General features: G+C 42.0%; 2 protein-coding genes and 1 non-coding gene across 3 annotated transcripts; 1 reads left to right on the top strand and 2 right to left on the bottom strand.

The window, feature by feature from the left end:
* Positions 1–398: 398 nt before the first annotated feature.
* On the bottom strand, positions 399–4247 carry LOC117775605 (GTP-binding protein 2-like). The gene is made up of 6 exons (XM_034608927.1): positions 3970–4247; positions 2731–2757; positions 1265–1449; positions 963–1071; positions 648–845; positions 399–542 (listed from the first exon to the last, which is right to left on the bottom strand). Exons 1-6 carry the CDS (start codon positions 4162–4164, stop codon positions 399–401), a joined length of 858 nt encoding a protein of 285 aa, XP_034464818.1. The 5' UTR covers positions 4165–4247.
* Positions 4248–6339: 2092 nt separating this feature from the next.
* LOC117776019 (GTP-binding protein 2-like) lies at positions 6340–15983 on the bottom strand. Its single transcript, XM_034609684.1, has 12 exons — positions 15554–15983; positions 14458–14484; positions 13857–14041; positions 13555–13663; positions 13238–13435; positions 12958–13132; positions 9745–9964; positions 9473–9608; positions 9286–9344; positions 9029–9200; positions 8730–8894; positions 6340–8589 (listed from the first exon to the last, which is right to left on the bottom strand). The coding sequence occupies exons 1-12, from the start codon at positions 15746–15748 to the stop codon at positions 8407–8409; spliced, it is 1824 nt and encodes a 607-aa protein (XP_034465575.1). The 5' UTR covers positions 15749–15983; the 3' UTR covers positions 6340–8406.
* Positions 11737–11819, top strand: trnal-cag. Its single transcript has one exon. It is a non-coding gene; the product is annotated as a tRNA-Leu (tRNA).
* Positions 15984–17562: the final 1579 nt, after the last annotated feature.

Below are 17562 nucleotides of genomic sequence, written 5' to 3'. Positions count from 1 at the left end.
GCTGACATTCACAGTCACTTACTGACCCTTGTGCAGGTGTCAGGTTCACCAAATCTGCATGAATAAAAGCACAGAGCTACCTCTAGTGGGTCAGAGGACTCTGACATAAATGGAAGGTATTTGAGATATTTTTGTACTAGGAGGGATAAAGTGGCTGTGGTAGGAAGGGTGGCCTATTACATAAGCTCAGATATCACATGTTTGCAAAGTGCTAAGCCAGACTTGGTGAAGTCCACTACTACAGAAGGGAGTTGTGTTGTACACAAATACAGGCTCCCTGTCGGACTGGCCCTGCAAGTGTCTGTTACCAACCGGTCCCCTTGTGACAGATCCAGTTAGCTAACTTGGCTTTTCTGAATAGTCAAGTCAGTGACATGATAAAGTGCACACAGAGAAATTCAGACAAGTGGACAAAGTCTGGTGAGGCCAAAAATTGTGGTTTTCAGGTACTTGTGGTGACCAGCCAGATCAATGAATGTGATCATTTTAGAAGCACTCTCACAAATCTCCTCCGCTGTCCTAGATTCACTGTAATTCACAACCTAGGAGAAGCAGTAATAATATCTGAAGCATCATCTTCATTACTTTATAACTCTAAAAAACCTCATCACACATCAGTTGTTCTTTGGTGTTGAGTTTTTTCTTACCTCTCCTTTACTATTGAAGCCCAGGATCTCAAAGCTGATGCTTGAAGTCCGTCCAGTCTGGATCTCATGAAGATGTCTGAAGAGGTTGAGCCGCACTCTTCCCCGTCCATTGTCCAGCTCGCCCTGTGTCAACACACCCAACAGAGTGGACTTGCCCGAGTCCACGTTACCCAGCACAGCTACCCGCAGGTCCAAGAACTGAAGAGCACCAAGGGAAACAAATAATTGAGAAAAAAAAGAGAATAATAATAAAAAAAACAGATCAGCAGCAAAAGAACATCGAAACATCATCGAAACACAAAAAGCTTCACTGACCTGCTGGTCATCTGGCACCTTTCGAATGAGAACTTCCGCTATCTTATGAGGATCATCAGAGTCATAGTCCACTTCTTGCTCTCGGAGGACAGTGATGTCAGCTCCAACTCTGTCAGAAATAAAGTGTGGTATTTAAATTATGTAAATTGCCACTTGGCAGGGACCAATTATCTATTTTTAAATATCTTTACCTTTAGCTCTAGTAGGGTTAAAGGGGAGCAATTAAATAATTCCTTCTATAACTGGATTAACAGATGTAATGTCAAAATTAAAACCAAATAAAATGCACTTTCTTGACTTACTTCTCTGCCAGACTATGGAGCGTATTCAGTGATGCCCTCATGTCTTCCTCTGATAGCCCCACCAGCATGCCATTATCCTCAACACCTATTTGATAGACAGCTTCGCCTCGACCCTCCTGCAGTCGCCATTGCATCTGTGTTGCCAAGTGCTCAAAGCAGTATTGTGTTGGGTTCACCAGCTTCAGCTAGACAAGGGAAAGACTTTAGTCATCAGTGCTTAAGTTATATATTAACATGGTGAAATGGGTCAAGTCAGTGGTTAAATAGCCAAGGTGCAAATAACTAGCATTTTAAAGGTTTTTGTTGATGTGGTGAGGGAAGCAGTTGTCAGGATACTAAAAATGCTCTCGCTAATCCACCAGGGTGTTGGATTTCCATGGTAGATGTTAAGACTAAAATCTATGTTTTTCTTTGTGTGTGTGTCTGTGAAGATGGCAATGAAACTAAACTCTAAACAAATGCAGTAGGTTAGACAGGGGTGGGGGCAGGGGCAGTTTGGGCTGAATATGTGGGAGAATGTGTGGCCTTCACAGAGTGACTGTTAGTAGCCGTTGCTGGCTGGTTTTAATCTTGAAGTTGGTTGGTGTGTGTGTGTGTGCGTCACATAGCAGTTCAGTCTTGCACCTGTCTGATAATGCCTGTTTGAGAAGACTGTACATCTGTGGCATACAATACACTGTAATTTAACTTGTTCTCATACCTAACTTACTATATTACAGCCTAAACTCCATTAGCTTTATTCAAACATCACACATACATGAATGCACTGTTTTCTTAAGAAACTGTGAGCAGCTGCCACTAGGGTCTGAAGGACAGATAGGAAAGGCGCATGCCATACTGAAGACTCACAAGCCGTCAGCCGATTCAAGGCTTGTTTTAAAACACCAAACCAAACTGTCAGAAATGTGAAGATTTGCCCAGCAACGGTCAGAGGAGGGGCGAAACTGGGAGCGGCTCCTCATCATTGGCGGATTCCAGTGCCTAGAGGCTGGGACCAGCCTGTGCACTAGCCACGGTGACTCCCCCTCGTTATTGACCAATGAAGTTCTACCTACTATTATAAATATTGCACCCGCCGTCCGTTCGGGGCGACTCTAGACTACCCCGTGCGGTTAGACGGCCGGGGCTGTACGTTGAGTGCCCATAGCTATGTTGTAGCTTTTCATTGCTTCTAAATAAATACTTTTTGAACCAAACCAAGACCGACTCTTCTCATACCTAAGGATAAAAGAACACGACATAGATCACCTGACACCACACCCATATATTATGACATATGATCTACATATTGCTGGAATCTTATTGTAATAATGATATGATGTATTATGACGACAACATCCACACCCTTGTCACGAAGAGGCTGACCTAAGATCTGTTCATTGGTGGAATGTTTTATGAAGCTGCTAGCTCCCTTTGAGGGACACATTAATGTATTTTGAACATAACGCAACAGCTAATGTGCTTACCTTGTACTCTATGTTTCCCTCTTCAGCCTAAGAGACAGAGAGAGAGAAGGGACAGAGACAACAGCTGTCAGGCTGCAGAGAAGTCAGACAACAGGCTATTGATTTGCTAAAAGACACAAAGAGAGGCAATCTGTGTGAATGAGTCTTTGCACTTCTGTGACTAGGTAGTGACTGAGAGCCACACAAAGTGACTAACTGCTTAGACAGCACTAATATACATGCTACTTCATGTGTTATAAGAAAAAAAAAGCACATCAATAGACATTTAAAGTGAACTAATCGATATCTTTAAGCAGGAGGAATTGGTCAAATGTAAAGAAACAGGAGAGAGGCACGTTACATGGTGGTGATCAGCTGGGACAAGTCCTGGAATATGTCCAGACTTGTCCTCGAACACTGAGTTCATGGCCATGGTGTTCCAGGAGATTTCAGATATATTCAACTTTAAGAAAAAAGCTATCTGCAACAACCTGTATTACTATTTTAAACACAATACAATCCTAAAAAGTAGTGATGTGTCCTTCTGTGTCGAGGCTTCGAAGCGTGTGTCGGTTAATCCAGTAAGAGTTTTGTAAAGTGACGTTCAAAGCCTCGCGAGCAGGCCGTACCACGTGACTGATTCAGGAAATGGTTCGCGGGTTTGGCGTGCGATTCGAAATATAAGGGGCAGCGAAACGCACCTCAAGTTACTTTTAGGTAACTTGAGGTAAAAAACAATGCTTTTTACTTTCGTTTTACTGAGAAAACAGTGATCACATTAGCTGAAGAGTGAGTTTGAATTCAGCCCCTAAACAGTACCACATTACAGTGTAGTAACAGTGCCTGTCTGGGTGAATGTGGCTGTAGCTACATGTCAGTCAACCCGAGTGAACACCCGCCCCCTGCTACGTATTTACAAACACAGCTGTTACTCTCCCGCTAGCTTGTAAAACACTAGCAGCTCACTTAGCTTAGCGCTTTTAAAAACCCCGCTAATCTATGCGTGCTAACGTAGTGGTGCTAATGTTAGCCGAATATAACCAAACCCATTCATTTCCATTGGGTTACCGCGCAGCTACGTGTCATTGTGAGTTCACAGAGACTCGGGCAGCGAACTCACGGGAAACTCGTGAAAACAGTTATTACGAGTTACACGTCCCAGTATAAAAACACTAGTTTCAGCTCGTATTGTTGTTAGCTTGTTGTGGCTAAAGGTGGAGGAACAGCAGCGGGTCACCGGTGCTCGGTGGTCCGTCTTACCTCCGGAGGTAGGTACGGGATGTTGTTGCTCGGTTTGAAGTTGCGGGTGTAACGAGCCTTTGACTTCTTGATCTTCGAAGCTTTCTTGCCGGCTGCGCCGTGTCCGTTCCCCGACTTGGCGTTGGAGGCGACAGCTGAGGACCCGGAGCCGAGTCCATTCCCCGAGCCAAATAAGTCCGATACCCGCTCATCCATCAGCTACCCCGGGACCGAACTTGTCAGCTTGACCACGACCTGGACAAAAATGGCGCTATAGTGTTAAAATAAACCCCCACAAAGACATGGTGTCGCCAGTGTTCATTCTGCGATCACATAAATTCTTTCACTTTTTTTCGTCTCTTTCTCATATTTTTCTATATTTCTATTTTTATTTTACTTTGTATATTCCTTACAATGAAGTATTGCATGTTACTTATTACTTACAGATGCTTATTTTGACTGTTGCTGCTATAATACTGCAAATGTCCCCATTGTGGGACTAATAAAGGATGATCTTATCTTAGACATTTTTTTCACCTTTAAATGCTAAAAGTAAAAGCCTATAATTGATCTTTGTTGCGTTTTGGTTGGATTATCCTAAAAAAAAACAATTGTCAACAAAATTGTTTTTCTAAATGGAATCCCCATAATAATCAAATAGCTAATACTTGAATATGAAAGATTATATGTATATTTTTTCACCTGGTTATGAACCAACCAGAGGTTGTTGCTGGTGCAATCTCCTGCAACTTCTCAACCACAGCTACAGGACAATGGTGCCACCAGGTGTTTGGTTTAAACCATGACTTTGGGGGCTTGGAGGGTTTTATTACAAAATCTATGCCATAATCAAGAGCCTGAACACAGCAGGAAACCACCAGGCCACATGGTAATTAGAATAATAATAACAAAGTTAAATATATTAAGTATCTGGTTAAAGGAATCCTGAATGTTTTATCACACTTATTTTTATTGCATCATGTCCTCCAGGGCTCCAGCTCTCACCCTGCTACACCTTTCTGCGAGCAGGCCTCAGCACCGACACTGAGCAGCACTGAAGCAGAAGTCGGACCCGGGAGTGTCAATAAAAAAGAGGAATTAGAAGACACTGTTGCTGTTTTGTCAGGCCTGCAGGAAAAAAACTGGCTCAGATTATACATTTCACCAGACGCCATGTGAAGAGTTAAAGGATGAAGTGGACACTGGTTCAACTCCCCATCCTGCCAGTGTGGCCAGAGAGGACCTTTTGAACGCTGTGGCCAGGACGTATTGGTCTGGGAAATGCCTGAACACAATAACTATCACTTTGCCCTGGAACTCCAAAAGTCACTCTCTTCTTCATCTGCGGGTTCATCATCTGTCTCTGCCTCTTCCTCCTCTTCCTCTGCATCTCCGCTCAGGGTGGCTGCAGCCGGCACGACCCAGTCCGCCCGGGGCAAGACAAAAACCAGAGGCCAGTCAGGACCACAACCGAAAAAAACCCGCTCTCAGGGTGGAAGTACGGCCACTCTGGATTCTTTTTTTAAGAAGAACTGAACATGTACTGTAGAAAGCCTTTTTTAACTAAAATTAAAATAATGGAAATGCTTACAAGATTATGTAATTTGCTCTTATATGGATGAAAAGCCATAATGTAACAGTGCCTTGAATGATTGATGGTAATAAGCTTTATCTCATGAGCTATGTAAGCTAAAGTCTTAGTATATTTAGGATTCTTGTAGTATTCTGACCTACCAGCAGGGGCCACTAGTTAGTATATTACTGAACTCAAGAGATAAATGTTTTGCAAGAGTATAGATTTGAATATAAATGGTGCTGGCGTGCACTCAGGGATCAAAACATAACTGTAAATAAACATTTCTTCAGTGGTTGTCTGGGGACAACATAGTTAAACACACAACACCAGTCCTACTGTTAAAAAGACCGGCAGAACTGTCCAACATATACAAAACAGTTGTAAACCTCTCATCTTTTATCACGTAGACATTAGACAATTCAAACTACAAATGGAAACTGACTTATAAAAGTGAATGTTTGTTCTAAAGCCTGTGATATAAAAGCATCTGCCTAATTCTTTTATAATTTAATGCCATACATAATGTAAAACCATGGGTTGGTTAGACCGTTAATATTCTCGGTGCCTTGTCGTCCTGTTTTGGTTCCACTCTGCTACAACTGTTGTGCTCAAGCACTGAAAGACAGTTTATTGACTAGATTACTCTTGCATTGTCTTGCATAAGCTAGGGAGCAGATAAGGAGGAGCCCTACCAGGAAAAGAAATAACGTTTTTTTAACTAAATTTTGTGGATTGAGAGATGCCTCTGACATGTGAGTCAATAGACAAAACACTGGATGTGTGACATGACGGAGATATTAAGACAACAAAACAAATAAAGACAATAAATTTTTATTCATGTACATCATGACACACAAATTGGATCTGTACATAAATATTGCATTTCACCCAAATAATGATCAAAATATTACACTTGAATTCAAAAGGAAAACAGGTTTTAAATGATTGTAAAAGAGTGAAACTGTGTTGGTTTGATTAAGAAGAATGCAACAGTGAAAAAGCTGTACAGAATTGTAAAATTGAGAACTACTAGAAATCTATAAAATACTTCTCAGCTGCTTTAAAACAAACCTGAACACCTGGTATAACTCTTCATGAAGGCTAAAAAGTATTTTGGTTCAAATGCATTATAAGTTTCTTTGAGTGCACACAAACGGGTGCATAACAACTGTGTGGGTGCAACAAAACAGGGCACACAGTGCAGGTGTCGTCTATCATCGATGTCAGTGGGACTACGACCTGTGTATAAATCACATCATCATGCAATGTAACAGATGTTAAGGCCAACAGCCTCGAACAGAGGTGCGGTTAACATTCATTTTTTAAAAGTAGTCTTCGACACAAAAGGTGTTTCTGGTGATGGCACCAACTTCAGTAGATGTTTTTGATTACAACGTTGTAAAGGTTTGGGGCGTAATGGAAGGCCACTCAAAGTGTAGCATCAGGCACTGTGTTAAACCCCTTGAAAGTCAGTGACATCAGTGGAGAGACGACATCAAGCACCTCCAATAGAACTGCTGTTAATTAAAGCTGCATCAGTAGGCAGCTTCATGTATGTAATCAGGCTCATCTCTTTGGGATACACCCCCCTTCAGCTACACACTCACACTCAGACACACAACAAGTCAGCAACAGAATCGTTCGTGGGAGTACTTGAGTGAGAGTGGAATGCAGTCTAACATCGACACTGACCTGAGTAACTAAAGCACTTTAAAACATGGGCAGCAAGATCGTTACCATCGCACTGCACCATTGTGAGGCATTACTTGTGAATACAAAAACACACAATTGTCACAGAAAAATTAGTTATGATGAGGTGAATATGCATGGCAGCTTGAGAATACAAATACAAACTCTGCATACCTCGCAGTGTTACCTATTTAGCTTCAGAAACTGCCTTTGTCAGTAATATAGCTTGAAGTGAGCTGGTTAATCTTATATACGACTGACAGGATGTGCCTCTCACTGCTTTTACAACTATCTCACTTTAGATGATTAGCAGGTATTATGAAAAAGACAGTCAGGCACTACGTTGGTAAAACACAGAAGCTGTGCGGTGATGATAAAAATGACTCTGGTGATACAACTTACACCTTAAAGGTTCAGTGTGTAGGCTTTAGTGGCATCTAGTGGTGAGTGTGCAGATTGCAACCAACTGACTGCCCCTAACATGTAGCAGAACATACGGTGGCCTTAAGTAAAATAAAAATGTGGAGGTCAGGTTTTGTTTTGTCCATTTTGGGCTACCGTACCTCTCCTGATGTAGACATTAAGGGGTCATTCTAAGTAGATTCCTACTTTAAGCTGATTATACACTAATGAAAACAAAACAAATAATGTTGAGCCAACACACTGGACCTTTAATGTACAAGCATCTCAAACTTGCAACTACCAAGTTTGTAAATGATTATCTGCCGCATATCAAAACTGGCATTTAGGTTTCAGTGCAAGTGTGTGTGCATAATTTTTTAAGTATGTTAGTTAGTGCATTTAGGTGTAAACAGTGTAGGCAGCACTTCAACATTGGGGTAAGAAAGCATTTCCTGGATGCGACTCATTAATCCAACTACATGTTCATGACACTCGTCATCACTTTGGAACGTGTTGTAGAGGTGGCTGAGGTGTTTCTTCTTGTCGGTACCACGAAAAGCAACATTCTTTAATCCCCAACAACAGAAAGCAGACTGAAAAATCTGCAGTATTTTTTAAAAGGCTGAAGAGGATAAATGAGGAAGATGGTAGCGACAAGGCTTTGGAAAAGGGCAATAAAAATACAAAGAACAGGGCAAAGAGGCCTTTCCAAAAAAGCAGGAGCCCGGGAGTTGTAAAGCACCTTGTTTTGGAGTGGGACGGTGTTTTCTGTTGAGGTTGTCTGAAATGGTTCAGACCTCCTCATCCTCACTATGGGATGGCTGGTACTGGCTGATGGGCTGCAACTTTGTGATGTGGCCGATACCTTTGGTCACGCCCTCTCTGAAGAGCACCTTGGCTCCCACCTTCAGATATTCTGGGTGCTTGATGAATTTGAAGCAAACCACCGCTTTTTCTCCTGTTCTCAGCTCCTCCTGTAACACAGAAATGTATCATGAGAATATAATTCATTTAAGAACATAATCTAGTTAAAGTAGAACACTTGGGACAAACCAAGGCTTTGGATGTAGAGGACAATTTTCAGGACCAGTTGCAGCGCAGTGGAAGAACTAACCTTGCCATACACAGCTTCCACAGTGGCGGTCTGTCTCACGTTGCCAATGTGCACAGTCACCTGGAAGCCCTTGTGGAAGGTCTTGGCATGGAAGAGCAGCACAATCTCAGCCTCAAACATCCAGCAGATGGTTGGATTCATCTCAGGACTCAATATCACCATACCCTGCACATGCAAAAACACATGGACAATATACCAAAATAGATTAGAATTGCGTAACATGTTCTTTGGTTATAATTACCTAAATATCATTAGAAAATACATGTGCAGATTTTTCTGTCTGCCACTTCGTGTCCAACCTTGCGTAGAAGTGACCGGTCGAAGTCACCGAGGGCAAGTGTGGCAGCCTGGCCGGCCTTGAGAACCCTGCATCCCGAGCGGTTCCTCTGTATGCTCCCAATGCTCAACTCCTGGAACTGGCCAGAGTCTGTGGGCCCGACTATAAGATGATCTCCCTCACGGCAAATACCACTGCACAGTCAAAGAGAATAGTGAGGCCTGGCTTAACAACAAAAGCAAGCTGAATGGAAGATCAGGAAGATTTCGACATACTGACCTGTACAGAGTACCTCCCACCACAGTCCCCACCTCTGGCACTGTGTAGATCTCATCCACCTGTAATAGCATGAACACTGCTGTCAAGCATATGGTCCAAAGTCTTTATACATTTTGAACAGCATGGGGAAGAGTGTGTTCGTGTCTGCTGATCCCTTGCTCACACACAAGCTTCATCTCAGACCTACCTGAAACTCAGTTAGCTGTTGCATTAGCTCCTCCTGCTCCTTGCTGTTGCTGAGGGGGGGCAAGATGTTGAAAAAAACCTTCAGCAATTCTAGACTATCTCCAGACACACTGGACAAGGTGAAGATGGGTGTGATGCTGCCAGGGAGAACACACACATGTAATCAGCACACACAGACGTCACTGGCTAGTTCCCCCCTCCTCTTGATAAAACAGAACTTATTCAAAAACACCAAATTCAAATCAGGTTCATACACTATTATTTAGTTCATACTTGGGGAACTGGGCGAACTGTTGTGCTGCTGTGACGGCATCATCAGTACTGCCTACAACCATGGGCACCTTGTTGCAGCCCGGCTGCTTCAAGACGCGCTCCAGCTGCCGCACTGTGCGCTCCACGGTGGTCCGCGAGCACAGGTCCACCTTACTGATGACGATGAAGATGGGCACCTTCAGGGCCATAGCGAGCCCGAGATGCTCCCTTGTCGTCCCAGCTGGAAAAGGGTGCCAAGGAGAGGATAAAGGAAAAAGGTCATTCCACATCAGCTACACACTGATTTACATGCCCACAAATGCTTTTACGTGCAATGTTTAATTGATGCGTTCAATACGATGCTCTTCTACAGAGCAAGTTCCATTAAATGAGCAGGATGGGATTGAGTCACTTGCCTAAAAATTGCAGAAAACACAATATTAGGGTTAGGGTTGATATCAGGTATGATATCAGCTATGACACAGAGTCTGAGGAAGATAAAGGAAACGTTTACAGTTGAGGACTGTTGTGACCTAAGATAACATTACTGATAAGACCAGCTTGAATTTACCATGACGTCTGATTGTTATGGCAGCAGGGAAAGTAGATAGGATTGCAGGGCAGGAATATTCAACCATATATAGTAGTTATGTCACTAATGCTTTGGGTGTCAGGAATGCCGAATAAGACTTTTTTCAAAATATGCACCAACAGAGGCAGCAGAGTCTTACATGCCTGGTGGATCATGTTTCTTTGTAAACAATGTTGGCACGTGAAAAAAATTATATACACTATACATACACATATTTATATACATGCACACATATATATTATTAGATTATCTCTCAGTTTGGAAATAGGTCTCCTCACTAATGAGTTCAAGGGCAGTGACCATACAGTCTATGGTACTGACCCATAACACACATTTAAAGATGGACAGACTCAAAATACCCTGACCCCCCGTCAGCTGAGCTGCAAAGTGTTTTGCTACTTAAGTTATTTTCAGTGCATCAAAGGTAATGGTGCATGATCAAAATAAACGCTCCTCGTCTTACGTAGGCGGTGATTGAAGAGAAAATAACATACTGATACAAGACGATTCTGGATCGTCACAACCTGAGACAGGGCCTATGCCTTACACAGATCCATTACACTGTTTCATAATTAAAGCTGTAGCTCTTGGGTTGCAGACACTATGCCCCCCTTTCTGTCTATAGCGTTGCTGAAGTGATCCTCATTCTTGACCCCATTTACCCAGTGTGCCCTCTTTCAAAGCAGACATGCACACAAACACAGCAACGCCTGCATGACAACGAGCACGGAAATTCAAAATACATACGAACAGAAAGAATATTAAGGGTGCTTTTTAAAATGTGGTGTTGGGCATTATCTACCATTCTAGGGGAACTCCGAAACTGTGTGGCTTAAAAAAAGAAGAAAAGATGTCAGTTCTCCTCCCTCTGCAGTGCAGTAAGAGTTTACTTTTGATTTCATATCAATGCCCTTTTATGACCAAATACTATTACAGATGTTATCACTTATATTTCCCTGTAAAATATTCAGCTTATTCTAGTGGTGAGGAAAGAAATCCAATTGTATAAAAATAACAAACACAGGACATAGGCTCCACGTCACATTTGTTTGTAGCCACCCACACACACACATGAACACACGAACACACACATATATATATATATATATATATTTACAGTTGTTGCTTTTAGTTCACCTGATAACTCCAGCAGTGTTGTGAGCTGAACTGCTAAGTAACTAGTGTTGTTTCCAAGGCTCATATTTCCTCCACATTCCTCCTTCTCATTTACATAAAGAAAGCTAAGCGAAATATTTCTTAACAAAGCAGTATTATCTACAGTCATTGCTTTTAAAAGCACAGCAAAAACAAATACGCCCGGGGCGATAGGGAATTACCAGTGGGCCCCACTTCTTTTGTCTGTCAGCGCCCCTCCCCCCTCTTGGAAGTTATTAACACGTGTTATCTCCACAGTGCAGTATGTCAGGATGGCCGAGCGGTCTAAGGCGCTGCGTTCAGGTCGCAGTCTCCTCTGGAGGCGTGGGTTCGAATCCCACTTCTGACAATAACCTTTTTAGAATACAAATAAACAACGAGCCAAATCCAATGTTTCCTACTTTCACGGCACAGACAGTCCCACCAGTTTGACAACTCTAATTTAACAGCATGTTATTTATGTACCAGTGTGTTGCACAAGCTTTCTGGACTCAGTCTTACTCACTGTTATCATGAAAGGTCTGAATGCACATTATGCACTAATAATTGTATTATTAAAATTATTATTATTAATAATAATATTATTCTTATTTTATATTAATCATATTAGTAAAGCAAGCTGTCCTAATATAATGCTCAAGTAAGGCTGAATGTTTTTTTATAAGATCTGAAATGTATTGGGAAATATTTTGAGGTAAAATATTGATCAAAAGCTTGTGACACAAATAACACATGAAATATTTATGTTTTTGTGCTGTGAAGAACTTGATGAGGTTGTTTCATTTTATTCTACATCCCCTTCAGCTCTAGAACTACCAGTAAATACTGAGCTGACACCTGTCCCCAAATGACCTGGTTCACCTTGTAAACTGCAGAAAACATAACAACTTTTGGATGAGAAGAGACATAAAACTTTGGTGGAATTCAGCCAATACTGATATACTTCATAAAAAAAAGAGAAAAGACAGAAATCACCAATCATTAATCCTGTGCATAAATTAAACCTGCAAGTATTTGGGGCTTAACTTCTGCTGAATCTTAAGAGTCAGTTTTTTCTGCAAAGTTAGCATTGCTGACATTCACAGTCACTTACTGACCCTTGTGCAGGTGTCAGGTTCACCAAATCTGCATGAATAAAAGCACAGAGCTACCTCTAGTGGGTCAGAGGACTCTGACATAAATGGAAGGTATTTGAGATATTTTTGTACGAGGAGGGATAAAGTGGCTGTGGTAGGAAGGGTGGCCTATTACATAAGCTCAGATATCACATGTTTGCAAAGTGCTAAGCCAGACTTGGTGAAGTCCACTACTACAGAAGGGAGTTGTGTTGTACACAAATACAGGCTCCCTGTCGGACTGGCCCTGCAAGTGTCTGTTACCAACCGGTCCCCTTGTGACAGATCCAGTTAGCTAACTTGGCTTTTCTGAATAGTCAGTGACATGATAAAGTGCACACAGAGAAATTCAGTGGATAGATAAATACTCACCAATGCCAGTATTTGCGCTCACAACAAGCATAGCAAAGTCTGGACAGTAGCTGGTGAGGCCAAAAATTGTGGTTTTCAGGTACTTGTGGTGACCAGCCAGATCAATGAATGTGATCATTTTAGAGGCACTCTCACAAATCTCCTCCGCTGTCCTAGATTCACTGTAATTCACAACCTAGGAGAAGCAGTAATAATATCTGAAGCATCATCTTCATTACTTTATAACTCTAAAAAACCTCATCACACATCAGTTGTTCTTTGGTGTTGAGTTTTTTCTTACCTCTCCTTTACTATTGAAGCCCAGGATCTCAAAGCTGATGCTTGAAGTCCGTCCAGTCTGGATCTCATGAAGATGTCTGAAGAGGTTGAGCCGCGCTCTTCCCCGTCCATTGTCCAGCTCGCCCTGTGTCAACACACCCAACAGAGTGGACTTGCCCGAGTCCACGTTACCCAGCACAGCTACCCGCAGGTCCAAGAACTGAAGAGCACCAAGGGAAAAAAATAATTGAGAAAAAAAAAGAGAATAATAATTTAAAAAAACAGATCAGCAGCAAAAGAACATCGAAACATCATCGAAACACAAAAAGCTTCACTGACCTGCTGGTCATCTGGCACCTTTCGAATGAGAACTTCCGCTATCTTATGAGGATCATCAGAGTCATAGTCCACTTCTTGCTCTCGGAGGACAGTGATGTCAGCTCCAACTCTGTCAGAAATAAAGTGTGGTATTTGAATTATGTAAATTGACACTTGGCAGGGACCAATTATCTATTTTTAAGTATCTTTACCTTTAGCTCTAGTAGGGTTACAGGGGAGCAATTAAATAATTCCTTCTTGAACTGGATTAACAGATGTAATGTCAAAATTAAAAGCAAGTAAAATGCACTTTCTTGACTTACTTCTCTGCCAGACTATGGAGCGTATTCAGTGATGCCCTCATGTCTTCCTCTGATAGCCCCACCAGCATGCCATTATCCTCAACACCTATTTGATAGACAGCTTCGCCTCGACCCTCCTGCAGTCGCCATTTCATCTGTGTTGCCAAGTGCTCAAAGCGGTATTGTGTTGGGTTCACCAGCTTCAGCTAGACAAGGGAAAGACTTTAGTCATCAGTGCTTAAGTTATATATTAACATGGTGAAATGGGTCTAGTCAGTGGTTAAATAGCCACGGTGCAAATAACTAGCATTTTAAAGGTTTTTGTTGATGTGGTGAGGGAAGCAGTTGTCAGGATACTAAAAATGCTCTCGCTAATCCACCAGGGTGTTGAATTTCCATGGTAGATCACCTGACACCACACCCATATATTATGACATATGACTTACATATTGCTGGAATCTTATTGTAATAATGATATGACGTATTATGACGATGACATCCACACCCTTGTCACGAAGAGGCTGACCTAAGATCTGTTCATTGGTGGAATGTTTTATGAAGCTGCTAGCTCTCTTTGAGGGACACATTAATGTATTTTGAACATAACAGCTAATGTGCTTACCTTGTACTCTATGTTTCCCTCTTCAGCCTAAGAGACAGAGAGAGAGAAGGGACAGAGACAACAACTGTCAGGCTGCAGAGAAGTCAGACAACAGGCTATTGATTTGCTAAAAGACACAAAGAGAGGCAATCTGTGTGAATGAGTCTTTGCACTTCTGTGAATAGGTAGTGACTGAGAGCCACACAAAGTGACTAACTGCTTAGACAGCCCTAATATACATGCTACTTCATGTGTTATAAGAAAAAAAATAAGCACATCAATAGACATTTAAAGTGAACTACTAGATATCTTTAAACGGGAGGAATAGGTCAAATGTAAAGAAACAGGAGAGAGGCACGTTACATGGTGGTGATCAGCTGGGACAAGTCCTGGAATATGTCCAGACTTGTCCTCGAACACTGAGTTCATGGCCATGGTGTTCCAGGAGATTTCAGATATATTCAACTTTAAGAAAAAAGCTATCTGCAACAACCTGTATTACTATTTTAAACACAATACAGTCCTAAAAGGTGCTGTTATTTTGCTTAAGGTTAAGTTGGGTTAACTTTTAGGTAACTTGAGGTAAAAAACAATGCTTTTTACTTTCGTTTTACTGAGAAAACAGTGATCACATTAGCTGAAGAGTGAGTTTGAATTCAGCCCCTAAACAAAGTACCACATTACAGTGTAGTAACAGTGCCTGTCTGGGTGAATGTGGCTGTAGCTACATGTCAGTCAACCCGAGTGAACACCCGCCCCCTGCTACGTATTTACAAACACAGCTGTTACTCTCCCGCTAGCTTGTAAAACACCAGCAGCTCACTTAGCTTAGCGCTTTTAAAACCCCCGCTAATCTATGCGGGCTAACGTAGTGGTGCTAATGTTAGCCGAATATAGCCAAACCCATTCATTTCCATTGGGTTACCGCGCAGCTACGTGTCATTGTGAGTTCACAGAGACTCGGGCAGCGAACTCACGGGAAACCCGTGAAAACAGTTATTACGAGTTACACGTCCCAGTATAAAAACACTAGTTTCAGCTCGTATTGTTGTTAGCTTGTTGTGGCTAAAGGTGGAGGAACAGCAGCGGGTCACCGGTGCTCGGTGGTCCGTCTTACCTCCGGAGGTAGGTACGGGATGTTGTTGCTCGGTTTGAAGTTGCGGGTGTAACGAGCCTTTGACTTCTTGATCTTCGAAGCTTTCTTGCCGGCTGCGCCGTGTCCGTTCCCCGACTTGGCGTTGGAGGCGACAGCTGAGGACCCGGAGCCGAGTCCATTCCCCGAGCCAAATAAGTCCGATACCCGCTCATCCATCAGCTACCCCGGGACCGAACTTGTCAGCTTGACCACGACCTGGACAAAAATGGCGCTATAGTGTTAAAATAACCCCCCACAAAGACATGCAGATGCCCGCCGTGTGGTAGCTTACACCCCCGGATATAAAAAACAAAACACCGGGCGCCCTCCAACTCTTCAAACCGAACAACAACCGCGACGTCCGGGACGAGCGCTTCGAGTTGCCAGTGTATACACGTCACTGCCCTGCAAGGCTAAAGAGGTACGCTTGATTTCTCAAACAGGAGAGCGCCAGCGAGCGGTTCTCTCCGCTGACACTGTGTGAAAGTGAGTGGAGGCGTAAGCACCGCCCGCCTTTGAAGAGCTGGGTGACACACAGCGAGCACATCCAGGAACGCACACAGTTTTGCGGGGCTTTGCGTCAGACGGAAGAGGAAAGAAATTACATCGTTGTAAAAAAGGACTTTAGGAAACTCGTTGTTTACATAAGATGATGAAACAACAGCGAGAAACGTGTAACTAAAGTCTTCCTATAACTTAAACTGTGTAGAATTAATCACATTCAATATAGATTTTCAATATCAGCTCCGTATTTATAGGCTTTTAAACAAGATGTATATTTAAAGCCTGATGAAAACGCTGAAAACACAGTTTCTATCTTTTCGGTATCGCCAGTGTTCATTCTGCCTTCACTCAAGTTCTTTCACCTTCTCTTTCTCATATTTTTCAAGTATTGCATGTTACTTATTACTTACAGATGCTTATTTTGACTGTCGCTGCTATAATACTGCAAATGTCCCCATTGTGGGACTAATAAAGGATGATCTTATCTTAGACATTTTTTACACCTTTAAAGGCTAAAAGTAAAAGCCTATAATTTATCTTTGTTGCGTTTTGGTTGGATTATCCTACAATAATCCTGCCTAACAATTGTCAACAAAATTGTTTTCTAAATGGAATCCCCATAATAATCAAATAGCTAATACTTGAATATGAAAGATTATATGTATATTTTTTCACCTGGTTATGAACCAACCAGAGGTTGTTGCTGGTGCAATCTCCTGCAACTTCTCAACCACAGCTACAGGACAATGGTGCCACCAGGTGTTTGGTTTAAACCATGACTTTGGGGGCTTGGAGGGTTTTATTACAAAATAGTTCTAATTCGGGGGGTTGGAATTGAATAACAAATATATTGGCTGTAGCTTTTGTCACAGTTTGAGTGGTGTCTTACTCTTGCAGTCGGTTTCACCATTTCCTGATTGTGCAGGCTAAACATGTTGAATGTGGCGTCGGACTGGTTCTGCTTCGTTGAAAATATTTGCTTACATTTTGTTTTCTTTCTCTTTCTTTTGCGAGACTTTGTTTTGTAAATATCATTTCCTGGACAGATCTTAACCAGCTGTCACCAGCAAACATCATTAAGCTACATTAGATTAGCTCCTGCTGCTGTTTAGCATTTTTACATCATCTTAATTCATGTCCAAGCTTATTTATTTTTTTACATTGAATTGCAACTTTATTTTTGCAAACAGTTTTCCCATAAAGAAATAGTGTGATACATGTTTCATCCCAGTGATGGGAGGATTAGGAGTTAAATGTTAGTATCATTTTAAACAATCTCTGCACGATGAGTTATTCAACAGCCTTTTTTTAAGTTGCACATTCAAAAATGCCACTTTTGAGGGGCATTACCTAATTTCCTTGTCTGTTTCATGTACAGATGCAAATGACTGTTGATGGGTGGGATTTTATTGTCCCATAGACGATGTTGTCTGAACTCTGTTAACGTTTGCGATTGTGACAATTCATTTTCAGAATAAAGGAAAGAA

Source organism: Hippoglossus hippoglossus, chromosome 15, assembly GCF_009819705.1.
Source record: "Hippoglossus hippoglossus isolate fHipHip1 chromosome 15, fHipHip1.pri, whole genome shotgun sequence".
Taxonomy (NCBI): Eukaryota; Metazoa; Chordata; class Actinopteri; order Pleuronectiformes; family Pleuronectidae; genus Hippoglossus; species Hippoglossus hippoglossus.
The sequence above is the reverse complement of the archived record's forward strand: the minus strand, read 5'-3'. Positions and strand labels throughout refer to the sequence as shown.

Excerpts from the sequence above, each read along its gene's own strand:
- LOC117775605 (XM_034608927.1), bottom strand. The coding sequence starts at position 4,164 with ATGGATGAGCGGGTATCGGACTTATTTGGCTCGGGGAATGGACTCGGC. Across the intron at positions 2,758-3,969 it reads TCCCGTACCTACCTCCGGAG|GCTGAAGAGGGAAACATAGA; the intron begins GTAAGACGGACC and ends TCTGTCTCTTAG. Across the intron at positions 846-962 it reads AGGTGCCAGATGACCAGCAG|TTCTTGGACCTGCGGGTAGC; the intron begins GTCAGTGAAGCT and ends GGTGCTCTTCAG.
- LOC117776019 (XM_034609684.1), bottom strand. The coding sequence starts at position 15,748 with ATGGATGAGCGGGTATCGGACTTATTTGGCTCGGGGAATGGACTCGGC. Across the intron at positions 13,133-13,237 it reads GCTTCAATAGTAAAGGAGAG|GTTGTGAATTACAGTGAATC; the intron begins GTAAGAAAAAAC and ends TGCTTCTCCTAG. Across the intron at positions 9,965-12,957 it reads GAGCGCAAATACTGGCATTG|CTGGGACGACAAGGGAGCAT; the intron begins GTGAGTATTTAT and ends ACCCTTTTCCAG.